The 27,358-nt window shown below is 33.5% G+C and overlaps 1 protein-coding gene across 1 annotated transcript in view; it reads right to left on the bottom strand.

Annotated features, from left to right (window-relative positions):
* Positions 1-27,358, bottom strand: part of Agps (alkylglycerone phosphate synthase) — a 107,948-nt gene that overhangs the window by 27,533 nt on the left and 53,057 nt on the right. The window contains exons 9-15 of the mRNA XM_013027544.1: positions 26,499-26,607; positions 21,140-21,267; positions 14,275-14,326; positions 10,093-10,169; positions 8,077-8,189; positions 2,019-2,088; positions 468-529 (exon numbers count right to left, since the gene is read on the bottom strand). Of these exons, the coding sequence (XP_012882998.1) occupies positions 468-529; positions 2,019-2,088; positions 8,077-8,189; positions 10,093-10,169; positions 14,275-14,326; positions 21,140-21,267; positions 26,499-26,607 (611 nt within the window). The remainder of the gene's footprint in view (positions 1-467; positions 530-2,018; positions 2,089-8,076; positions 8,190-10,092; positions 10,170-14,274; positions 14,327-21,139; positions 21,268-26,498; positions 26,608-27,358) is intronic.

The following is a 27,358-nucleotide window of genomic DNA, read 5'->3' as shown; positions in this document are numbered from 1 at the left end:
TTTCTGGTGGTTTATTGGAGATAGGAGTCTCATGGTCTCTCCTGCCCGGGCTGGCTTTGAACCATGATCCTCAGATCTCAGCCTCCTGAATAGCTAGGATTACAGGCGTGAGCCACCAGCGCCCGGCTACCTTGGGGAACTTTTATTGACTAAGTATTTAAGCACAGTAATCTTGAAACAATTTAAACAAAGCCAAGTAAAACTACACAGTAACATTTAGTGTCTAGTAAAATTTTTCAAAACATAAAACTTCAAGAGTACCTTCTTTGGCTTACAGACAGATAAATGGGGGCTTGCAAACATGGCATCCTTCTGAGGATATTAAGTTAAAGACAAGTAGCTACTTTGTTTTAATGTTTCTTCATCAAATTCCAAGTTTATGCATTCACAGAGAAATACATTACATGCACCCATACATTTAGCAACTCAGAAACCATAGTTAAATGAAGTATTTTATTAGATTTTACCTGTCCCAAGGAGCAGAAGTCTCAAAAGACTCTCCTACTACGTAATATTCCAAACCCAAGTCCTGTTAAGACACAAAAAACACAAAACCACAACAAATACAATAATCAATAATACTGTCAGCATTTCAAGACACTTAATATAACATATTTCTAATCTAACCTCAAGTGTTCTGTATTATCTATCTCAGAAGAACACTGGAAACTACTGGGTGGTATATTACCTCTCTAAGTACAGAAGCTTTGTCTGAGTTGTTCTCTTTGGCAACATACACAGCTCTATGAACAGAATCTCTATCTAGTCAAAGTCTTAGGTATATATTAACAGGACTAAAGAATAGATTTTTAGAGGCCTAAATAGAAAAATAAAATTAAAAATTGGGCACCAACATGAAAGAGGAAGTAAAAATGTTGGAGATCTTTGTTTTTCCTCATATACTTTTAAGAAAAAATTTAGAAAATAATAGTGCCTCTTTTTGAAGTGACAATACATAGAGCATTTGAAACTACTTCTGCTACGAAAATGTAGCAAACAAAATATAATAATTAACTTGTAATACTCAATTTATTTAGCCAAATTAAAGTTGTTCTATTACCAGAGCAGGAAAGATTCATAAACAGCCATAGATATACAAGTATTTTAAAGGAAATTCATCAGAGACAAAAACTTTGTGTTTTCATTTCCAGTAAGATGAATCATTTCAACTCCATTAATGGTAAACAATGAAAATCTCTAGATTATCTTTCTTTTCTCTTATGCATTCATTTGTTCAGTAAACAAATACCTGTGACAATGGCAGTATACATCAGAAGAAAAAAAAAATATATATATATATATATATTGTTGGTTGTGGGCCTGACCTCTGGGCCTGGGCACTGTCCCTCAACACTTTAGCTCAAGGCTAGCGCTCTACCACTTGATCCACAGAGCCACTTCTGGCCTTTTCTGCTTATGTGGTACTAAGGAATGGAACCCAGGGCCTTACGCATGCAAGGCAAGCACTCTACCACTAAGCCACCTTCCCAGCCCCTCAGAAAAATATTTTAAGGATAAAACAAATCTAGGGCAAAAAACCCCTCCATCATAGTTTTGTCCCTGCTTCAATCTTAACTAGAACCTTAAAACTAAGACACTCCAAATTGTGTCTATGCTATATATGTTAGTTATATTTTATTTTCTAGAATTCTGAACTCAGTGAAATTCCTTAAAAATATTCTTTTACAACATTTTAAAGCTATTTAGAGAAATTTAAGAAGGAACAAATTCTCAGTAGGCTATCTGAAAAATGAAATCAAGTTGGGAGGAAAAGGTAGGATCATTGTTCAGGTCTGACCCTGACAAAAACATGAAATATTTGGAGTGGGTGGAAACCACAAAAACACTAAGAACAACAGGATGAGGAACATTGTTCAAGTGTTAAGAGTGTTTACCTAGCAAGCCTAAGGCCCTTAGTTCAAGATTCAGTATTAGAAGAGAAAAAAGAAACAAACAAAAATCAGAATTTAAAGGCAAAACTTTAAAGCTTAAAAAATCTTTAAAACAGATTAACTTACTCGAATATATGCAATGACATAGGTCAGCAAATAACCTCTTTGCCCATTATCTTCTCCAGCTGCCAATCCACTATAATTTAAGAACAAATTTATTTTAAATGTATCACTAAACTACCAAATTGATATCCAACTATTTCACACATTAACATGTATTACATCTCATTTTTATCCTAATTTCACTTATCAAAAATATATCAAGGAGCTATCAAGAGAATAAGATTGGGTAGCAAAAAGCTGAAAATACTTTTTATATTTCAACGTAGTCATTAAGTTAAAAATTCTAGCAGGGCGCTGGTGGCTCCCGCCTGTAATCCTAGCTACTCAGAAGGCTGAGATCTGAGGATCATGGTTCAAAACTAGTCTGGGTAGGAAAGTCCATGAGACTCTTATCTCCAATAAAAAACCACTAGAAAACCAGAAGTGACGCTGTGGCTCAAGTGGTAGAGCGCTCGCCTTGCGCTGAAGAGCTGAGGAATGGCACCCAAGCCCAGAGTTCAAGCCCCACCATTGACCAAAAAAAAAAAAAAAGTTAAAAATTCTATCTACCAAGCTAGTAATACTCAAATGAACTCAACTACTTTGGAGTCAGGCATGAGAAATAACCTTAAAAAAATCAGAATGACCTTCACTAGCATAAAACAAAATACTTAAAGTATTATTAATTTATTCAGGCAGTTTGAGATATCTTTCGCCTCAAATCCAAGATGCCCCAAAGTTCAAAACTTTCTGACCAACATTTTGTCCCAAATAGGAAATTTTACAGTAGGTTTCAAGTAATAGACTAGGGACCAAAAAATAGTGTACTAAAAAAATACTGTATAAAATTAACTTCAGGCCATGTGTTTAAGGTATACAAGAAACATAAATGAATTTCCTGTTATAGACTTAGGTCTCATCCTAAAGAAAACTCATTAGGCATATATAAAGATTCCAAAATTGGAAGCATTTCAGATGAGGGATACTCAACATGTGCTATATTTTAAATTCTTATACTCAAATTATTACACTCTGATACATATAGAAAGTATGTGATAATTAAATAGTAATTCCAAAATACTAACAGTTTCTTGAATACCTAAGTACATGTATTTGGTATTAAATATGGTATCCTATGAAATTATTTAAGAGCCAGAAATATTTGATTATTAGAATCAACCCCATGGAACATATAATTCAACTATTATTTTAAATGAATAAAAATTGTTTTCTACAATCTTTAGTTTAAGATTTTGTGTGGGGGTTCTATTCTCAAAAAATAACTTTTAATTCATTTTAGTCAATTAAAGGAAGAATAACTTCCCTGATGACCTTAACTTATAATGTATTAAATCCTTTCTTTTGCTGAAGTTTTGCTGGACTTCGATATAGACATGTATTCTCTTATTCTATACAATACTGCATCACAAATTCAGGCTGGAATCTGTGGGAAAAGAAATCAGCATTTCCTGGCTTACTTTTATAAGTATACAAGTTAGAGGCATCCAGGAGTGACAGGCCTGACCCAAAGCAGCTCTGGATTGAAGATAAGAGTATAACAGAATAAGAAGATTGTTGGTATTAAGGCAAAGTTAAAGAGCAAAGTAGACAGAACTTAGGTCAAGTCATCAAACATAAAGAGACAAAAAACAACCCTAGGTTGATGTGAGATTGGAAGTAAAGAGCCAAACTAAGTACCAAAACCAAAGGAAAACAAAGGAGAAAATTATTATGACAAATATTTGAAGGAAAATATACAAGCTCATAGCTCAAGGAGACATAACACAAAGCTGGACTCTGTAAAAGAGAAAAACAACTCAGGCTTAGGAAGTAGAAGCTGTTCACTCTGGAAGTAGTGGGAGAATGAAAAGAGAAAATATGTTAGAGATCTGTGCTTGGAATCTCTTAGAAGGATCATGTAAGGTATGTTCTGTGGTAAAAAGCTGTAAGCATGAAGACTTAATAGGCCTGTCTCTATATCAGGATAAGACTACATCTTCTTTCTAGTCACTGATCAAGCCATCATTTTTTAAAATCATCATCTAATATTTGATGTGTAGACAGGGGGTATTACACATTGAGATCTAGTGGTACAAATCATACAGAAATACACATTTTTCTTTAATTCAGAAAAAAAAACCCTTTAAACTACATTCTCATTCTAAAGTCATAATCTTACTAGAGAAGAAAAAGCAATGAGGTGGCTTTAAAAAATTATACACACACACACATTTCCTTGAAAATTTAGCTTGTAGAAGCTCCTTTTGAGCTTTCAGAACTATGAATCTAGCCAGAATTATCTTTTATTTATTTATTTTTTGGTCTGTTGTGGGGCCTGAACTCTGGGCCTGGATGCTGTCCCTCAGCTCTTCAGCTCACGGCTAGCACTCTACCACTAGAGCCACAGCACCACTTCCGGCCTTTTTTGCTTATGTGGGTGCTGAGAAGCAAACCCAGGCCTCATGCATGTAAGGCAAGCTTTCTACCATTGAGCTACTTTCCCAGCCCCAATCGGAATTATCGTAAGATACAAAAGGTAAAAAACTGCAGAGCTGAGAAATTAAATTCTTCCAAGGTGTCATTTTTGCAGACAATCCAAAAACCTGTGCTCTGATTCAAACTGTTTCAAAATGAGAATGTCCATCCTCTATTTCCTGCTCTTGGCAGAAATGTCAAACATCAGTTTCCAAGTTACTCAAACGTATTTAAAGCTGTTCATAAGGAAGGACTAGAAAGACAAGTCAAATAAGAACGAGAGACAATCACCTTACATATAAGGGCCATCTGGTGAGCCTAATCACTCTCGTATGAAATTATGTTAAACAACACAGATGTCTCCTTAAAAATAATAACATACCACCTTAAGTTCTATACTAAATATCAAAATACCTGTTATGATTGCTGACAGGCAATGTTTGTCCTGTGTAGCTCTTAGAAAGGTGAAAAAACATTACTAACAAACATGAATAAACAACCAAAGTATGACCATTCAGTATTTAGATACTATTGTCTGTTGAATGTTGGGTAGGAGTGAAAGGAAAGGAGCAAAACAGGTAACATATAAAAATATTCTAAGCTAGGTCCAATGGTTCAGATCTACAATCCTAGCTACTCAGGAGGCTGAGAGAGATCTAGAGAACAGCAGTTCAAAACCAGCCTGGGCAGTAAGTCCTTGAAACTCTATCTCTAAAATAACCAGGTTGTAGGTGTTGCTTAAGTGGTAGAGCTCCAGTACAGCAAGCAAAGTCTAGCAAGCCTGAGGACTAGACTTCCAACTCTAGTACCAAGGGAAAAAAATTCTAAACCGGTAGAAGCATTTCTTTAAAAGCAACCAATTTAAACAGGAACAGAAGAAAAGAAAAATTATTAATGCCCGAAAGAAAAAATAAAAGACCTAAACCAAAACAACATAAAAACTTTGGCAGGCCAGGCCGCTGGTGGCTCACAACTGTTATCCTAATTTCTCAGGAGGCTGAGATCTGAGGATCACAGTTGGAAGCCAGCCCTGGCAGGAAAGTCCATACAACTCTTATCTCCAATAAACTACTCAGAAAAAGCTGGAAGTAGTACGCTCAAGTAGTAAAGTGCTAGCCTTGAGAGAAAAAGCTCAGGGACAGTGTGTAGACCCTGAGTTCAAGCTGCAGGATTGCTCCCTCCCCCCCTCCCACCAAAAAAATAGCAGAAAAAAATAGCTTCTTCCAAATTATTATACAGATGGATAAGTGACAATAATAGGTTGGCAGAGTGGGGCTAAAATAACAAAAATACACTGAGCTCAGTAATTAGAACAAAATACTACTGTGTACAGAAAACTGGGGCCTCTACTAGAAAATAAAAATGTTTCCGGATATTAAAAAATTCAAAATATCTAAGTCATCTCCTTTATAACCATCTTGGTTACTCTGAACAGATAATTTTATATCTACATGAAAGAAGTCAAGGTGTAAATACATAAGAAATTAATTACAATGTAACAGCTTATTAGAAACAACATAACAAATTCCAAATGAATGGTGTTCTGTGAGAAACTGGCATTAACATTTATAAAACAAAACCAATGGAATGGTTCTGGCAAAGACCTAAAGAATAAAATATACTGTTTTACAAGTACCATAGTGATTAGGCATAAATGAAGCAGAAAACAGGCATCAGAGACACATTTGCTAACTGGTAATGATTGCCTAGCTGCTCTGAATTGCAATTATAATTATTGATCCCATAAAGTGTGTGCGTGCGTGCGTGCGTGCGTGTGTGTGTGTGTGTGTGTGTGTGTGTATCTGTCTCAGGATGGGAGAATGAGGTAAAACCATATAAATTTAATCCTATCAACAGTGATTCAAGTATTAACAGCAAAATGTCCTATTTTGTTTCCCTTTAAGTTCTTCTAGAAATTTTTTAATGAAGTTAAATATGTAAAAATATAAGAGAAAAAGTTTTAAGTTTCAATCCTACATGTATTCAAAAATTTTTAAAGTACTTTAGGTTTTAAACACACGGTCTTCTGCTTGCTAGACAGGTACTCTTAATACTTGAACCATTCTGTCAGCCTTGAGTCTTGAATACTTAAGACTAAAAAAGATGTTTTAACTTAAATTTTTTGACTAATTGTAAAAAAAAAAACTCTAATTAAACTATACATGCATTATATATATATATATATATATATATATATAAAACTTAAAAAGTAAAAAAATGGTGCATATATAGGGCTAAATAAATTCTGGGAAAAAATATATTTCAACATTTGAAACAAAAATGAGATTACTTGAAATTCAAGACATTTGGTTATTAAATAAATCCCTTTAGAATAATTACTTTTAACTAATTTAGCTAAACATCAGTAACTCTCCTAAAAAGATACTAAGAAAGGAAACAATGTAAAAGGTAAAGTGAACTTTATCTTTTACTAAAGAAAACAAAATTCTTCTTGCAATTTTTCAAAATAGTATAAAAATAAAAGTGAACAATTAGTTTCCAATACTCAAAAAAAGTAAAAAAGTAAACTAGTAAGTTCAAAATTAGAACCTTTGTCACTTTAAAAACAATATTTTTTATTTTGCTATGTGCAGGTCCTAGGGTTTGAACTCAAGGCCTGGCCACTGTCACTGTCACTGTTCAATTCTGGTATTCTACCACCTGATCCTTAGCTCCACTTCTGATTTTTGGTGATCAATTAAAGATAAGAGTCTCAGAGACTTTCCAGCCCAGGCTGTCTTTGAACTATGATCTTCAGATTTTAGCAGCCTCCATTAGGATTACAGGAATGAACCATCAGCACCTCGCTAAACTCAATCAATCCTACCAGTAAAGGGCTAAACTATTTTATATGTGGAAAAAATACATAAGACTGGAACATTCTAAACCATATGTTCATTTCTTTTTACAAAAAGGAATGAAAGTAAATATAAAGAACCCATGCTACACACATATACATGTATAATATGTATAAAACAGAAAAGGTATGAAAGGTTAATGTCCAGAAAACTGTTAGTTTATGTACTTAAAAGAGGGAAAATGTACTTCTGATAAATGGCATTTCCACTGTAATTCTCATCCATCAGTCTTATAATCTATCAAAAAGACAGACAGAAACCACGCTATCATTATTCAGTTGGTTATAAATGTGAAATGTTTTTTGTTTCTTTATACCAGCACAAAAACCTAAGTGACAAGAAATGGAGCAGCAATGATTTATCAAATACGATAGATTAAGTACAATTGCCTTTTAAAACACACCAATAGCATGCTTTAGTCATACATACTATAACTCAAGAATAACATGAAAATGTTTTTTCTTATTTTACTCTTGTACAAACAACAAATATAAATGAGCAAAAGTACAAAACTCTGAAAAATAGAATATTTAGTATGTGTATGTATAATTAGACAAGAGCAATTAATCAATCTAACATCCTACAAATTGTGGCAGTAAAACAATTTTCCACAATAGCAAATTTAAATAAATAGCTACCAAAAGACATGCAGTCTCATAGAGATATGAATCCCTAGTATATTAATAAATGCTTGAGATATTATCATTCCAGCTTGACTTTCTCTTGATATTATGAACTTAAAATCATACCCAAATTTTGCAGCAATGTCATATACTTGTTTCTCATGTTGAAGAACCTTTTCACGGTCCCCTTCAAACAGTAATGTTGCGACACTTATTTGATTCGGATCAAATCCTTTAAACTAAAAAATAAAATATTATTATAGCTAAGTTTTATCCTATAAAACAGTAAATCAAAATAACTTTTACATTTTTCTTTCTGATCTGGGCTTAAATATACCCATCTCTTAAAAATTGAGCTTTGTTACATTTTGTTAATCAATAAGAATGTTTAATGTCTTTAAATCACATTTAAAGATACAACACTTGCCATGTAAGAGGCCCTGAGTTGGATCCCCAAAAAACAAAAACAAAAAGTAAACACAAACCCACAAAAACTTTATGTGAAAGTATTACATGTCTAAATCATAATGACATAATGGTATATAAATAAATACAACAGATAACTTATCAGAATTAAAAATGTCAAACCAAGTAAGAGCTACAAAATGAAACAACAAGTAGCTGGACATAAGGGGAAGAAAATCAACAGAATTCCTATATCCCAGTAATAACTTATTAAGTAATACTTTTAAAAAGATTTTGTACATAAAATTAAGGTAACAAAGATCTGCAAATAAGTAAGTTCAGTAGGAAAAAAAATCTGAAAGATATGTTCTTGAATGCATAAATTATTCTAAGCCTACCAATATTTTAAGTTAATATATTAGTTTATTCTAATTCAAAAATCCCAATGGACTTTCTAAAATTATGGAAAATGAACAGGTAGTTAATGATGATCAACTATCAAAATTCACAATAATAGGAAAAACCAGACTTACAACAATTAAATCTATTTAAATTTTCAAAAATAAATGACTCATTTAAAATAATTTAAAATATTAAAATGAGACTATTTCTTGGAGATGTACCATACAAACAAATGTCTTAGGCAAGACAAATCAATGTATGAGTAGCAGAAGTTGATAGGGGTGTCGGTAGCTCACACTTACAAACCTAACTATTTGGGATCTGAGATCTGAGGCTCACCATTCAAAACTAGCTTTGTCAGACAAATCCTGGAGACTCTTATCCCCAACTAACTAGCAAAAGGCCAGAACTGAAGCATAGCTCAAATAGCAGAGTGCCAGTCAAAAATGTAAGCTGCTGTGTTCAAACCCTAGTATAGCCACCAAAAAAAAAAAAAAGAGGATCAGGTATTAAAGATGACAGTGCTCATACAGCTGATTAGCATAAGAAAGCAGGAAGTGAGTATCAATTAATATCTTAACCTCACATCATAAAATTAAAACAGAATTAATAACAAAGAAAATTTCAATTTTTACTTAACAAAAGAGGGAGACAGAAACAAGCAATCCTAATTATATTTCAAAGAAAGGAAGACTTTTCTAAATTTGTGATTAAATAACCACAGGAAAAAATATAAATGTGAAACAAGCACCAAAACAACAACAAAAATCCTATTAAAATGGAGGCACTTCACTGGGTGAAGCTATTTACAAAGGGCTTCTAATAATCCCATTACATTCAAATAATTCACACAAAATTTTATCTGGAATAAAAAGATATATGCTCAGTCTCTCCTTAGTTTCAAGAATCATAAACTAAAACATAGTACTATTTTCACTCTAATAAATTTAAAGCATAATAAACAACAAAAATCCTTATAACAATGCACATTTATTGCTAGTGGTAATATAACCTACTGTAACTCATTAGGAAAGCAATTTAGTAATCAAAGATGTTAAAAAAATTTCACATCTAAGTTTTTATTGTAAAAATTAAAATAGGAAATGTTATCATCATTAGATTGTCCAATACAGTGTTATTTTTTTTAAACTGGAAAAGAAAAATTTCTGAAACTGCAAGATGGATGTGATCAAATATTTATTCCAACATGAAAAATAAAATGTAGACAGCAACATGAAAAAACACTTTTATACAGCAAGTTCATTTAAGGAGAAGGTAAGAAACAATATATTAGCATTTAAAATTTTTAGCATTTTATTAAAAAGGCTTAATTACCTTTGTAATATAAAACTTTTTTAGCCCATCCAAAAATGATGTAAAAATAGAGGAAACTTGAGGTTTAAGAGCATGACCTAAAAGAAAAAAAAATATATTTAAATAAAATTGTGCTGAAGGAAGATCAAAAAGCTATGTCAACTTACTATTACAAAAAAGATACAAGTTTAAATGACTAATGTTTTTAAATGTTTTATATATACTTGTAACTAACGTCTCCATCTTTTGTCTTCATTTTCTTTCTAATGTCACAACTTTTCATTTATGAAACCCACTGATTTTTGCATAAAATTACCAAATGCAATCAATGTTATATATAGTTAAGGTTATTGTTCAGTGTAAAACTACTTCATTAATTTTTATTTCATTAAGAACACACAAATGGGGAGTGGTAAGCAGGAGAAAATGAGGGAGGAGGTAACTGTTTTAAAGGAAATGTAGTTACTACACCTTACTTATTAACTGTAACCCCCTGTTCATCACCTTTAAAATAAAAAAAAAAACAAAAAACACCCAAAATGGCTGGTTTAACTTTTATTTTTTTTAATATGCAGAAACAACTCAGTTATAATCAGAATTTAATGTTATATCTTAATTCTTAACTCATCCAAAATTCATGGCATAGAATGGGCAATTTCTTTTTTAATCATACATGAATAGTTAAAACTGCAAAAATAAGATAAATGGCATATCAGAATCTGTTAACTACATATTTAGCTTGAGTGAAAAACCTTTGCTGTTTTCTGTTTTTAAAGAGTAGCAACTTCCCAATTCTTATGACCCTCATTTAAGAGTTATACATCTAGCTTTAATGCTATGGGCTCAATGCAGAAAAATATGGCATTATATATGTAATTTTTATAAAAAAAGTTAAAGTCTTTAATAAATATAAAATTATTTCCAAGTAAAAGGCTTATTTTTTAAGCCTTAAATGGAGATTTTGCTTTTAAAGTATAAGCTCTTCCTTTAAAATAAATACAAATAGCAGGGCACTGGTGGCTCACACCTGTAATCTTAGCTACTCAGGAGGCTGAGGTCTGAGGATCATGGTTCAAAGACAGCCCAAGCAGGAAAGTCTATGAGACTCTTATCTCCAATTAACTACCAAGAAACTAGAAGTGGCGCTGTGGCTCAAGTAGTAGAGCACTCCCCTTGAGCTGAAGAATTGAGGGCCAGCACCCAGGCCCAGAGTTCAAGCCCCACGACTGACAAAAAAAATAAAAAATAAAAATAAATACAAATAGTAAACTAGTCATTTCTATAACAGCAATTACAGTTAGTCATTATATCTAATACATATATTTTGTGTGTCTGTGCCAGCCCGGGGGCTTGAACTCAGGGCCCAGGTACTTTTCTTGAGTTTTTTTAATTCAAGGCAAGCACTCTACCACTTGAGCCACACCTTCACTTCTGGCTTTTTTAGTAGTTCCTATTGGAGATAAGAGTCTCACAGCTTTTCCTACCAGGGCTGGCTTTGAATTCTGATCCTCAGCTCTCAATCTCCTGAGTACTAGGATTACAGGTATGAGCTACCAGCACTTTGCACCATCCATTTACTTTTTATTTTAAGTGAACCTACCATAGAACTAGGAGGAAGTGTGTTTGCATACTTCTAGGCACAGTAATAAAAATAAGAACAGGGACAAACAGGGACAACAAATACCTAGTTCTTCCTTCCCCCTCTCCCCCCCACCCCCAGCCCCGGTTGTAAGGCTTGAACTCTGCCCTCAGCTCTTCAGCTCAAGACAACTGCTCTACCACTTGAGCCACAGTGCCACTTCCCAGCTATCTAGAAAGACCTGTTCTCTCATCTTTTAAGTCATTGCAGATTCCACTTATTTAAAAAAAAAAAACTGCCCAAATTATAGTTAATATTACAAAACAGTTTATATCTAATACAATTCACTACAATAATCGTAAATAAGTAAGTCTTATACTATACATGACTCAAAAATAAGGTCTCTATATGTAGGCCAACACACAGAGGAGAGCTGAATTTCCTTTTTTTTTGTTCTTTTTTCTTTTGTCGCTTGTGGAACTTGAACTCTGGGCTTAGGCACTGCCCCTGAGCTCAAGGCAACACTTGAGCCACAGCACCACTTCCAGTTTTCTGGTGGTTAAATGGAGATAAGATTCTCACAGACTTTCCTGTCCGGGCTGGCTTTGAACTGCAAGCCTCAGATCTCAGCCTCCTGAGTAGCAGGGATTACAGGCACCCGGCTGAATTTCCTTTTAATATTTTCTTTGTTATAGGCACATTTAACTCAAATTTTTCATTATGCGTAGTATTGAGTCTTCAATGTGATTTACTTAAAAAACCACAATAACAACAAAGTAATGCCAGGCACCAATGGCTCATGCCAAGCTACTCAGAAGGCTGAGATCTGAGGATGGCATTCAAAGTCAGCCTGGGCAAGAAAGTCCATGAGACTCTTATCTCCAATTAACTACCAGAAAACTGGAAATGGAGCTGTAGCTCAAGTGGTAAGTTGCTAGCCTTGAGCTGAAGAGCACAGGGATGGCATCCAGGCCAAGAGTTCAAGCCCCATGACCAACCAAAAAAAAAAAACCAACAACAAAAAAAACATACCAGACAACTATAACTGACTTAAAAGAATCAAATTTAAAAACTATCTTTTGATGGTACTAGCCTGACTTCTTTAGTTGTTTCTATTTAAGTATAAATCACTCATCCCCCTCAAAGAAAAATAAAAAAACTCCTAAGTTCTCTTAGACATGATAAACAAAAGTCTGTCTATCTTAGCCTTTAGTATCTATCACTGAGCAATCATTCCCATAATCTCAGAAATTATTTCAAATGTTTTAAGTATTGTAAGAACTATAGGGATGGGCACTGAAGGTTCATTCCTGAAATGCTGCGACTCAGGAGGCTGAGATCTGAAGATGGAATCACATTTCATAGCCAGCCCAAGTAGGAAAATCCATGGACTCCCATCTCCAATTCAGCACCAAAAAGCAGGAAGTGGAACTGTGGCCCAAGTGGTAGAGTGCTAGCCTTTGGCAAAAAAAGCTCAGGGACAGGAACAGTCCCCAGGTCCTAAATTCAAGCCCTAGGCCCGGGGTGCACACACACACACACAAACATATGGAAAAAAAAAAACAGAGAGAGAGAAAAGATAGCAGTAAAACTAAAATTATGTCAGAAAGACATTGACAAAATAAAGAAAAAAATGTTTGCACATTGCCAATGCAATTCTCCATCCAATATCTCAATGGCACCTTAGATAACCAGCCCATCATAATAGTTTCCCTACACCATTTCTTTTGTGCTATTATTTAATCTATCCAATTTAACTTGCCACATCATTGGTTGGCTGACTTTTCTTTAAATCTACCCTTATACTCAATCACCATTGTTCTTACTCTGCTCAAGGACCCCAATTTGTATCTTGAATTGTTTGATCTCCTGTATCCTTTGACTCCACCCTAAATGGAAAGCTGATAGATTATATTCCAGGCAGAAATAAATCCTACTGTTAATAAAATTCAATCAATATCTACGCTGCAAAACCCGACCTTTGGGCTGGGAAGGTGGCTCAGTGGTAGAGCGCTTGCCTTGCATGCATGAGGCCCTGGGTTCGATTCCTCACACCACATAAGCAAAAAGAAAAAAGCAGGAAGTGGCACTGTGGCTCAAGTGGTAGAGCACTAGCCTTGAGCTGAAGAGCTGAGGGACAGCGCCCAGGCCCAGAGTTCAGGCCCCACGACCGGACCCAAAAACAAAAACAAAACAAAACAAAAAACCCTACCTTTAATTCCATATAACCACCCTACCCTCTATTTGAGGCACACAGAACTATTCAAAGTACACTAAAATATACCACTGCAGTTTCATAAAGTCATACTTTTGCTGACAAACAAGTGTGGTAGGGAAACCTTTATTTCGCAAACCTCTATTTCCCTTGGAAGATTTATCCCAAACATTATAATCCATTAGAAACCGTTTTTTTACTTTCTAACTCCACTTTGAGCAAATTGAAGTAGAATAAGCATTCTTTCATTTATGGTCCCTAGTAGTGAATGCAGTCTTGCTGTACTCATTCATTTTTGTAACTCATTGAACTGAGAACTTACTAAGGAGCAGAAACCATGATATTTACTTTTCCAGTTCTACAAATTTTGGAGGCTAAGTATATTTTAAATTTACCACTCAACACTTACCAAACTGAAACTGCTGGTTGTCCATGAGACGAATAGATGCAGGAGCACATCTCTGTTTAAAAATAAAAACAAAAAAAAGCAATATTGTTTTAATATACTAGTAATCCACGTAAGTAAAATATGAACATTATCTTTCTCTAAGAGATCAAAAGAAAAAAACTTTAAAAACACACCTTAACTTTTCGTATAACATAAAAACAAAATTTACTAGCTTCTATAAAGTGTTTAGAAGAGAAATCTACATATAAAACAGCTGCTTACACACATAAACATTAATTTATCACATCTTTATTTCAGCAAGATCTGTTTAATGCCTAGCAAAGCTTTATGGGAATAGGTCAAAAGAAATACCAGCCCTCAAGGTGGACCATTTTAGAAAAAAAATTAAGATTAAACACAGTACCTGAAAAATTATACTGCTTATGAACTATATTATCTAAGTTTTTTAGACTATATTTTAAAAATGAGAGATAATGGAGGCAATTTTCCAAAAAACTTCTAAAAATTAATTGTAGTATCTCCATAGACAACTCTAGTGATCATTCCTTCTTTTTAATCCCTTCTCATAGTTTATTTTACATAGAAACCAGCCAGACAGTATCCAGATTTTTAATTTTTATTCAAGGTTACATGAATAAAAATAGAAACTTTGAAGGATAAGAACAGGTATCTAAAGAATCAAATATTGCAGTGTCTTATTTATATAACCATGTGTTTAAGGTTGCAAAAAAGAGAAACTGAAGAATGCAAGTACAGGCTGATTTAGCCTTAACCTAAATCCTAAAATCCAAAATCACTAATATTGAAAACATTTTGAGCACTTACTTTTCACACACAGAATTTTAAATTTTAAAACATTTTGAATTTCCAAATAAGGGGTGCTCATCAATTCTAGTGTATACAAATACTCAAAAGTGGAAAAATAAATCTGAAAGCTGATACGCTTAACATTCCAATTTTTTTATTAAGAAATATTCAGCTTTCATTCTTACTAATTTTATTGTAATAAAGAACTACAACAGAGCTAATAAGGGTCATATTAGCTACAATTTCTGTACAAAATTATAATTAAGCTAATTCTCAGTGAACTTCAAATTCTTTCTTCTGAGACAGTGGCTCAAAAGAACAAATATCAAAAGGGCATTATTTTTTTAATATTCAATTTGAGTTGCTGTATCTAAAGTTAAGATTAGCTTTTGTTATCAATGTTTTAAAACTAGTTTGTAGGTTAAAGATCTAAAGTTTTCCTTTACAAACTCAAGATTACCTTTATGCTTTGAAGATAGCACAGACTGTAATAATTGTAGCTCTAATTTCATTCTCATCCTATTCTAGTATTCTGAAGTAAGAGTGCAGTATCCCACAGAAAATGGGGAGAAAAGGTCCTTGAGTTCAAGTGACCCCTGCTGGTAGGTGATCAAAACTCACATGAAAAGAAATATTTCAATCAATTTTAATATTGAATTAATGAGAAATTCAAGGAATTTAATAACAAAATCTGCTTACTCTAAGCTGAAATAAATTTTAATTTTTTTATTTTTTATTGTGAAAATACTGTTCAGAGGGATTACAATTACATGGGCAAGATAATGAGTACATTTCTTATCAAGCATTATAGCCTCCTTTGTTTCCCCTTCCCATCCCTTCCCCCGTACCCCCATGAAATAAATTATTAAGTCAAATTGCTGGTGATTTCTTTCAAGGAGGCTAGAAACTTACTTAATTGTATAATGTAAAAAAAAAGTTTAAAAAAACCACTTTGATTACTCTTATTTTACTAAGTATTAGCAGTATTCTATGCACTAACTTACAAAAGCATCAAATTACTCAATACAAATACATTATTTCAAAAGGCCCTTAATGAAACACTTCAAAAGATTGCTGAAAAAAGGTTTTCCTAGGACCAAGTCATGGCTTCTATTTGCAGTTCAGATGGGACAAATTATTTCAAATGGTTAGTGACTGGGAAAAGAAATTCAATGTCTGAGTGTGGGGAACACAAGTAGCAAAGATGGCCCTGAGAGGAAGTTGAGTGGGCAGAGCTGGATTTGTTCAGGTTCAGCGTGTAAACAACTCATGGAAGCTTAGGTGCATGTTAAGGTGTGGCCTTTCAGTGATTGGTTGGTTCCATTTCCTCCCCTCCCACACAGTCTTTTGCTTTAAAAAGGGGATGCTCCCTGTTAATAAACGAGTTCCTGCTTGACTTGACTCCCTGCTGCGTCTGATTGTCTCCTGGGCTAAGGGAGGCTGGGGAACGGGCGAGCGGCCGCACTTACCCCTCCTCGACGAAGACCCAACATCTGAGGTTTCTATTATTTTAGCTTCTGCTTTTTTTGTGGGTCATGGGGCCTAAACTCTGGACCTGGGCGCTGTCCCTCAGCTCTTCAGCTCAAGGTGAGCGCTCTACCTCTTGAGCCACAGCTCCACTTTCAACTTTTTCTGCTTATGTGGTGCTGAGGAATCAAACCCAGGGCCTCATGCATGCAAGGCAACCACTCTACTACTGAGCCACCTTCCCAGCCCTATTTTAGCTTCTTTAAGATGAATTATTAAAGGATGAGTATTGAATGGATTATATTTGTAGTGCAAGGACTAAGGACTGAATCATGTTTGAGTTGAAAAAGTTTGTTTCTTCAAAAAGTAACTCAAACTTTCTGTGTAGATTCCTGAGCCTAAAGGCTGTAATAGAAATGGTCTGCTAATCTCGTATATCAAGCAAATGCTTCAGTACTAAAAACCATAAACTTTTGTATAGCATGATACATAAATGTAGAAGATATTATGGTATGTAATAACCTTAGTGATTACTAGAAAATACTTACATACCATCCATTTCACTATGTGTCCTATGAAGTTAAGAACAGTATAGCCACAAAAACGGCAATGATAAAACTAATCATAAAAAAAAACTTCCAAAGAAGCTTAAGTCTGTTAAATGCAAAATTCTTGAGATAAAAACTTAATAGATTTTTTCCTAACTTAGAAGTCAGAGTTGATATTAGAGAAAAAAAAAATCACACAATATTTAAGGCTATTGTTATTACTGGTTGATTAAACTAGAAAGGACATACGAGCCTAAGAGCTAAGAGTCCACAACAAAAAGAACTCTTATTAAGACAATCAAAACTTGATTTTTAAAAAATGGAAACACACATATTATTGTCCAGACATTTCCCTTCACTTAAAATTAATGAAAGGATCAAACTTTAGCACCAGTCTCCTAATTACAATCTCACATTTTGTCAGCTTAATAAAAGTAAAAAGTAGCTTATGATAGCCAGCACATCTTAAAATTGTTCTCATTTTTCTGGATCTGATAGTAAAGAATCTGGCTTATGAAACATTTGACTAAGGTCATACTTTCTGCTTCAGAGAGAAAAGTATGATACAAGTACTGATTTAAAATGGTAATTCCATTTTCTATATGTAACAATATTTCCTATAATTACTGTTAAATATACATGTGTTTTATAAGTGTTTTAAAGTATTTTAAGTGTTTATAAGTATGTGTTAAAACTGTTGAAACTCCTCTTAACTAATTTGAACTCCTGCAGGATTAATTTTTACAGAACAATTTATGATCCAGTTTTTCCTAATTATGATGTAAACTTGCTAGAAAAAAACCATCAATGAGTTTAAAATTAAAGTGATAGAAAGTATTAAAGGCTACCCCTGGTCAAAAATAATGAGTAAAAAGACTTTTTGGGGGACAGAGGGGATGGGGGTCAATCGTGGGGCCTGGACTCTGGGCCTGGTCACTGTCCCTCAGCTCTTCAGCTCAAGGCTAGTGCTCTACTATTTGAGCTATAATGCCACTTCCTCCTTTTTCTGCTTATGTGGTGCTGGGGAATCGAACCCAGGGCCTCATGCATCCAAGGCAAGCACTCACCACTGAGCCACCTTCCCAGCCCAAGGCTATTTTTTTAAACAAATAATTCTAAACACACACTAATACTTAAACAGTTTTTAAGGAAATTGAGTACTAATCTATCTCAAATATTCCATTTTTTTCTCTAACTGGAAGATAAGTGTCTCCTTCAATGTCATAATGCATGCATCATCATTCTCCCTGAAAACACACAAGTGAAAAAAATTCTGCTTTTGGGCTTGTTTGAAACCTTGTAAAGATAGCATTGTCATTTCTAAACAACAACAAAATCAAATGTCCTATCTGATACTGATATTCCAATTTAAAAACCCAATTTTCTCTACCCTCTTGAAAGACTAACTGGAAATCTATTATCTAAGAAAGTCTTAAAAATCACTTACCCATCTACTGAGTAAAGAAGGGTATTAGACTGGACTGCCACTTAGGAGACACAGTCTCATTAATCTTACACTAAATCTTCCTATAGATCCTCACAAGGCAGTAAAGCATTGAAAAAGTACAATTCCTCACATGCACAAAGATCACAGACAAGACTGTGGCAGAATCCATCAGTTGCCATTGTAAGGTTGCTTAATTTACTTTCTTTAGTAAGAATAGTACAAATATATACCAAGCCCACTTTGCTATTTGTGAAAAATCATGTATGCTCCTTTCCAAAAGACAGTCATCCAAAATAGACTTTCCAATTTCAAAAAAGCACCTCGAGACCAAAAACACTGTAAAAATAGAAGTGCTAAGAAATGACAATGAAGAATTACAAACGGCCAACTCATTATTCAATCAAGAATTTGGCACAATCATAAACAATGTACCATCTATTTTAATAAACCTTAATTCTCCAGCTATCAGCTGAAGTTCCATATCCCAAACTGAACAATGACTAGTGCCAAAATCTGGTAATTTTCTATTTTTTAAACTTAAGAATACTGTTACAAAGGGAAAAAAATGGTGTTCTACTCCCTTGACATATGAGATTTGTATACTCAGTGAACTCATAAGGTGATATATCCCTAAGCCATTATAAAATATTTTTATCCATTTTATTCCATTTCTAGGTACACAATAATGCTTCTCTACAGGTACATTATAAATAAAAATAAAATATGCAAATGTGAAAAATAATATGATATCTCTAAATCAGAGTAACTATTCTTAGCAAAGAAATACATGAGAGAAAATATTATCAATCTAAACATTTAAATCAGTTTCAGTAAGGCAAACTTTCAGGTCCACAGTAGGTCTACTGCAATTGTCCATTACTATGTACACAAAACTAAACTGTTAATACTAAAACTACAGAAAAGTGCTCTCATTTTTTTAACCTGCTTTTTAACTTCATTGTGGCACTTTCTTTAGTCAATTCTTACCTTTATTTATTCCAGGATGCACACCTAAAATAGTATAGGCCAGGTAATTTACACTATGGCCATAGAGTAAATATACTATTTGTTTTTAAATTAATAAAAGGGCAAGTTTCACTGATTTGTATAAGGACAAAGAAAAATTCTATTCCCCACAGTTCAACAGGACTGATAAGTACTTCCCTGTCAGTCACTTTCTGTTAGGAGTCTATCAAAATGTAACAAAACTGTATCGGATTATACCAACTATTTATGTTTAAATCCAACAGACGCATTCTAATGAAAATGTAAACTTAAGGTTCTGCTGTATTTGTACAAAGCTTCTCAATGATGAAACCTAAGATATATTTACATGTGAGTATTTGCAATGAAGCACTCAGAAAATTACAAAACACACGTATGTCTACTCCAAAGATCTCTTAACAATACGTTTCAATGAATCTATTAAATCTGTGTTCTTATAACAGAGATATTATGAAGGAACAGAATTGGTCCAATAGATTGAATTATCTTATGAAGACCCATTTTTGAAAAAACTACTTTTTAACCTCTACAATTTTATTTGTTTTCTTCCTACGTAACCCAGGTTGATCCCATGTCTTCCTGCCTCAGCTAAGAAGAGATTTTTAAAATTGTAACTTGATATTCATGTTTATTTTGTCATAAAAATTGAAGTAGTAATGATTATTTAGAAATATTATTCAAGCCAGGCACTGGTAGCTCACACTTAAAATCCTAGCTACTCAGGAGGCTGATGGATTGTTGTTTGAAGTCAACCTTGGCAGAAAAGTCTGTGAGATTATTATGTCCAATAAACCACCAGAAAACATGAAGTGGACCTATGGTTCAAAGTGGTAGACTGATAGCCTTGAGTGTAAAAGCTCAGGGACAGTGCTCAGGCCCTGAGATCAAGTCCCATGCCTGACACAAAAAAGAAGATAGAAATATTACTCAACACTAAACAAAAGTTCTACAATGTTTTAAAGTTTTAATTTGGCACTGACATTTCTTTTTCCATAAATATGGAAGCAGCAATGAATAGCTAGAAATGTTATTCAAAACTGAACAAAATATTATGAACTGAAATTTAATAAAGTTTTTATAATTTTTAAATTTTATTTTATAAATAAAATTCCAAATTTTGAGGCCATTGATATTCAGCCATTATTCTGATTTCAACAACTATCTTATTTAAGGCATATTAAGTATTTCAATTACTCACAAAAAATTTACCTCCAAGTAACTTTAAATATATATATACGTATATATATATATATATATATATATATATATATATATATATAACATTCAGTATAAGGCCATCAAGGCCATCAATTATATATATATATATACATATGTATGTATATGTGTATATATATATAGAGAGAGAGAGAGAGAGAGATAATTGGCTTAAAATCATACATCCCTCTTTAAACTAAGAAAAAAATTTGATAGCAATATAATTACTGAAAGAACTAACTATACTTTAAGGGCTTTACCTTTTCATATAAAACTGAGTAAAAAACACAAATATAACACAGCTAAACATAAAGGTTACTGTAACATAATTATATAGAATTATAAAAATTAAATATATACATATTAACTTTTTTACCTGTTTTGCAATTTCTCTTAAACAAGCTACTCCTTGTTCAAAATTAGGGAACGCTACTGATCCATACTTTTGGTATTCAGGGACTGGTCTGATTTTTACTGTAGCTTCTGTTATTACACCAAGAGTTCCTGAAAAAGAAGGGAGAAATAATCCATTACATCATAAGGATTTTCTAAATCATATTTATGTGTGTATGTGTGATCTTCTCACTGAGATTATATAAAATGGCCCTCCTATAACTGTATGATTGCAACTTGGCTCAATTAATATTTTAACCTAAAACAGTTACCTTATAAAATTTAAATTTTTTATCATTTATATGTGGATGCTAGGCCTTAAAAATGTTTTTATGAACATGTATAAGTATAAATATACATGTACATAATTAGTTAAACAGAACATGAATCAAACTAAGAGACTGCTCAGAAGGAGAGGGAAAAGGGAAAAATGAAGACTGTAATACATCCTAAGTGTATATGAGAGCAACACAGAGAAACTCACCAAAAACTAATGGTCAATAGGAGAATGGACTTGCTCAACACTATGTTGAAAATGAACTATACAAATTGTGGGTGGGGACAGGAGAGAAAAATTCAGGAGAGCAAGAAAGGGGGTCATACTATTCAAAGTTAAATGTACTTTTTGCCTGACTTACGTAACTGTAACTCCTCTGGTTATCACCTTTACAATAATAAATTAAAATGCAAAAAAAAAATAGGAGAATGGAAGGAAAGAGAAACAAACAAGCACTTAGTGGACTAGTTAGAGGGGAAGATGGCTGGGAGGAAGATAATGAAGACTGAGCACTGTCAAAATAGACTAATTCCAACGAAGAATATAAAACAAGGAAATCTGTTGGGGACACTATTTCTTAGAGAGAAGTGGCAGGGAATGTAATGGAGGGGGTAAAATGATTGGAATATACAATGTAGACATGTATAAAGATATAACCAATATTAGTCACAAAAAAGCATTATTACAAATTTTAAATATCAAGTAAAACTTTCTCTATTAGGTTAACATTTTTCTTTACTGAGATATAATCTGGCAATAAAACTTACCTAAAGTACAAAATTGAATGGTTTTTATAGTACATTCACATATATGCACAACCATGGTAAGTTTTAGACTATTTTCAAACTTCCGAAAAGAAATCTATACCGATTAAAGTCACAATGCATTTTCACACCTACACCAGTCAATCCTAATCTACATCCTGTCTAGGTACATATTCACACTCGAGACATTTTACATAAAAGAAATTTCACAAAATATGGCCTTGGGACTGGCCTCTTTCATTTAAATGTTTTTAAGGCTTGCATATGTTATCTCATTTAGTCACTGTTTTTAAAACAGTGGTAATTACTATTATTCCATTATATAGTAATACTCACGTTATCTGTTCATTAGTTGATAAAAAAATTTGGAACTCCACTTTTTGGCTACTGAAAATATTACTATGAATATATTACACTATAAATATATTATGCGAGGGTTTTTTTTTTTTTTTTTGCCTTGGGAAGCACTGGGGTTTGAACACAGGAAAGAACTCAGAACCTTATTCTTGCTATGCAAACATTCTACCATTTGAGCCTCACTTCCAGCCTTCTTTTATTTTTTTTATTTTGTCAGCCTTGGACCATCATCCTCCCATTTTTATCTCCAGAGTAGCGAGAATTACAGATGTACTACTTCTACTAGTTTTTGTACACAAGTTTTTATGTGGCATTTTTTTCTTTTTCTTGGGTAAAAACTTGACTAAAAACTTTCTTAGTGTTAGGGGAAATTTCCTAATGCTTATAGTACCTTTTTTCAAGATTAAGTTTAAGCTATCTTTTCCCAAGGTTAAGTTTGAGATAACTTGCAGCCAAATGTGGAACTCATTTCTGGATCAAGGGAACACTAAGGCTGGGACCCTAATCACCCTTGCTCTGGCTTGTCATTATCTGATTTCTTGACAGGAAAAGAAATCTAACTTTTACCTATTTTCCTTGTCCACTTATACTTCTAAATGAACAAAATATCCAGGATTCAGCTAAAATAGGAGCCTACGTACTTTACTGCCAAAACAAATGCATTACAAGAAATGGGTTCAAGCACAAGCCAAGAAGTTTGTACCCCTATAAGCAAGGATGCTGTGGCACAATAACAAAGACCTTTCCTTTTTTGTGGTTTGGTAAGAACTTTTTTACAACCTTTTGCAAATCTAAGTCACTAGAAACAAGTGTTTTCTTAGTTTTAGGGGGAAAAATCCTGATGTATATAATACTTTTCTTCAAGATTAAGTTATCTTCTGTGTTGGTGAGTACTTTTTTCTATTTTGCTACTGGCATATAGTTCTGGACTCACTGAATTGCCTGTTTTTCATATTGTTTCTTTCTTTAGTCTTGAATTTTTATTGTTATATGAAATTGCTTTAATTATAATATTGCTGTCAATATTTCAACTGTGTCAGAAGCAGGCAGGAAAATAGCTGTGCTTCAAACTATAAAATGTTATGAGCTAACGGGATAGTGTCAGTAATTTCACTCTAGCTATAGAGCCAAGAAAAATGGAAATATTACGTTCACACAACAATCTATACATGAATGATCACTATAACATAATTGGTAGCAACCAAAAAGTAGAAATAATACAAATGTTCACCAGCTGACAAACCATGAACAAGATGTAGCATATCCATGCAATGTAATATTATCTAATCACAAAAAAGAATAAAGTGGAGATGGAACATAGCTCCAGTGTCAGAACACTTGGCTACCATGTGTGAATTCCTGGGTTCAATTCAGGTATGATGATACACATCTCTAATCCTCACTGGAAGCTGAGCTAGGAGGCATGTCCATTCATGTTTATGACTAATGTGGGGATAGAGTCCCTGTCTCAAGAATAAAAATAGGAAAAAACCCTAGCTACTTATTACTTGAATATATGCACATCATGCCAATAGTAGATACTTCGTATAACTGTCTACAAATAAATTCATGGCAATGTAACATAATACAGAGGTTTATATATGTTTTGAGGTTTTTAAAAAATTATAATAAATTTCCATTTTATTTCAGAATTTGCCAAAAATATTTTTTTTTGCTCTGGAGGAAAACTAAAGGCTTCAATTCTTAGTTGCTATAAAATCCAAGTAGCTGCTTAAAGCAAAATCATAATTTGAAAATGCACTAACTGGTAACATGATTAGAAAAAAATCAGTATCATTAGTTTCTGAATCTGTCCTGTCCTTCTACTCCCTATATGGGATCTACAACTTATTACTGTGACACAAAAATACTGCAACTATCAAATTTCTACATAGAAATGAAAGAAAGAGAAATCCAACAGCTCTCCTAAACCCTCCCAGCTGCTGTAGGATTATAACACTGAAAACAGAGTAATATAAGCTTAAAAACTTACACAACAAATGGTAGAAGGTACAAGGTAACTGAAGACTTACAATAATACAGATAAAATTGTATCTAAAAAGCAAACTTGGAACAGTAAATCCCCAAATACTCTAATAACACTTGGAAAGTTCAAAAGCCCTCCTATATGGAGAAGTTTGAGAATAGGAAGAAACTAAAACCATCTTGAATATGCAAGAGGAATAGCCAATACACACAAATAGACCTGTTGTATAATCTATCCTACAACGATCCTTATGCTCCAGTTATAATTAAAAACTGGCAATACCACGATAGAGTTCCTTCTCACTTCTACGTGTGTCTACCTGCATCTTCTTTCTAGAAGGCAACTTGATTTGGAATTACTTCCTACTCATGAATCTTTTAGGACCACATTAGTTATTTCTAGGCTTCCCTATAGCACCCATTGACCTTAATTGTCTGCATTTCTCTAGCATTTACTTCAATCATAGATTATCTCATCTGCAGTATAGTAGTTTCTGTCCTTAAGTCTATGTGGACAGTATCTAACATACAGAATTTTAAAATACTAGTTGTCTGATGAAGTTAATTGAAAAGAAGTACCCACCCCACCCCCCACCTCCACCCTTTGATCGTGGGGCTTGAATTCTGGGCCTATGCACTATCCCTCAGCTCTTCAGCTCAAGGCGTATAATACTCTATCACTTGAGCCATAGCATCACTTCTGGTTTTCTGGTGGTTAACTGGAGATAAGAGTCTCACAGACTTTCCTGCCCAGGCTGGCTTTGAACCTTGATTCTCAGATCTCAGTCTCCTGAGTAGCTAGGATTACAGGCATTAGCCACCAGCGCCCAGCAAGATAATGTATTTTTAAAGTTAACTCCAATTATATATATACTTCAATCATTAATTTAAAATTAAGAGTTGTAATATCTATTATTCAATTTGACATCTGATAGTAAAAGGTTAGGTTAATTTATCTTAAACATATTAACACACAGTCCAGAAAAATAATCAAGAATTACATGTTTTTAAAGAATTCAATAGTTTTACTTTTTCTTATTAAAAAAGCAATAGTTTTCTCATATAATATGCTGATCAGAACAGGATTAAACAGTAAACTGGGGAGATATCTTGACAAAGACCTGTAATTCATTATCCTACAAAAAAAAACTAAGCTATATGACTTACTAGTCATCAACCTAGCACAGGCTCAGTGATATAGCCTCTACCATATCAAGAGATATAATTTACTTTTTCCCTCTTTGATGTTACCATCAAAGATGAGAATTTATTTCACAATATCTTACTTTGCTGAAAGTATTCCATTATTCCTGAATAAAGCAAAATACTTCCAAAATCTATCTTATTTCAGCTCAGACTTTGCTAACTTAGAAAAGTTTCTTATTTATATCTATTTTATTACTCTGAATTTAAGGGATGTTTTCAACCTAAACTAAAATCTGAAAAACAAGCCCATGTTTATGCTATGCATATAATACAAACTGTGCCTAGAAAACATTCCACAAAACAGAAGAAATAAGGTCAATGTTCTTCTGATCTGTATAGGAATTCTATGCTTTGGATGAAATGAAGAATGACATTCTCATCTACTGAATATTAAGTAATCAAGCAAGGATACCACCTGCAATGTAAAATATTAAATGAAGAGAAGTTTAAATCATTTTAAACCCTAATAACTTTTCTTAAAATTCATTTAAAATTTCAATATGATATAAAACCAAAAAGACTACACTGTCTCTAGAAATATAAAAAGCAAAACCTAAGATGAACTTTAATAAAATGTTCTCACAATAAATGAAGTATTAATTAAAACTTTTTAAAAAATTTCAAGGTTCTTCATTCCTTAAACGCATAAAACATTACCTGCAAATATGTGGTATCATAACATCACAGATTCTCATATAACTAAGCCACTAACCTCTGTTTTTCATAATAAATTTTCACTTATAGCTATTTACCTTCAGATCCCATGATGAAGTGATGGATATCAGGGCCTGTTGACATACGAGGTCCTTGACAGCTTTTTTCTATTATACCTCTAGGTGTGACCACTTTCATATGAACCACCTGTTTAACGCAATACATACATGATACAAATTCTAAACATCTGTAAATAAATTTGCCTGTGTGCTTACAAACATATTACAGTATTTTAATATAAAACAGTATTTTCAAAATAAACGATAAGCTGTGAAGGTGTGGCTTAAGTGGTAGAATATTAGCCATGAGGAAAAACCTAATGAACAGTACTTGGGCCTTGAGTTCAAGCCCCAGTACTAGCATGCACACACAATCCACGTCCCCCTTATTTCCCTTCCTTCTCCCCCTCTACCCCCCCACGCACACACAAAAGTAACTAGAGAAGCCTGAGGCATATTGCATACAAGAGAAAGAGAAAGCAGGTATACTGAGAAAGAAAAGTCATTCCAAAAAATAGTTTCCAGCATCTGAGTAAGAAAAAGATAGCTAAATATCCAACACATTTTTAGAATAGATTCTAACAGATAAATGTTTATTACTAAAGGAAATAAGCAAAGAGCATCAATAAACAATTCCCTAAAAAGCAGAAAATAAAATTGCCAAAGAGGACATATTTAAAATTTACATTCACTAGCAATTTTAAAAAGGTAAGGCTAGGGGCTGGGAAGGTGGCTCAGAGCGCTTGCCTTGCATGCTCGAGGCCCTGGGTTTGATTCCTCAGCACCACATAAGCAAAAAGAAAAAAGACGGAAGTGGCGCTGTGGCTCAAGTGGTAGAGCACTAGCCTTGAGCTGAAGAGCTGAGGGACAATGCCCAGGCCCAGAGTTCAGGCCCCACG

This window comes from Dipodomys ordii, unplaced genomic scaffold, assembly GCF_000151885.1.
Source record: "Dipodomys ordii isolate 6190 unplaced genomic scaffold, Dord_2.0 Scaffold5, whole genome shotgun sequence".
NCBI classification, from domain to species: Eukaryota; Metazoa; Chordata; class Mammalia; order Rodentia; family Heteromyidae; genus Dipodomys; species Dipodomys ordii.
Note: the sequence above shows the minus strand (reverse complement) of the source record. Positions and strands in the feature narration are given on the sequence as shown.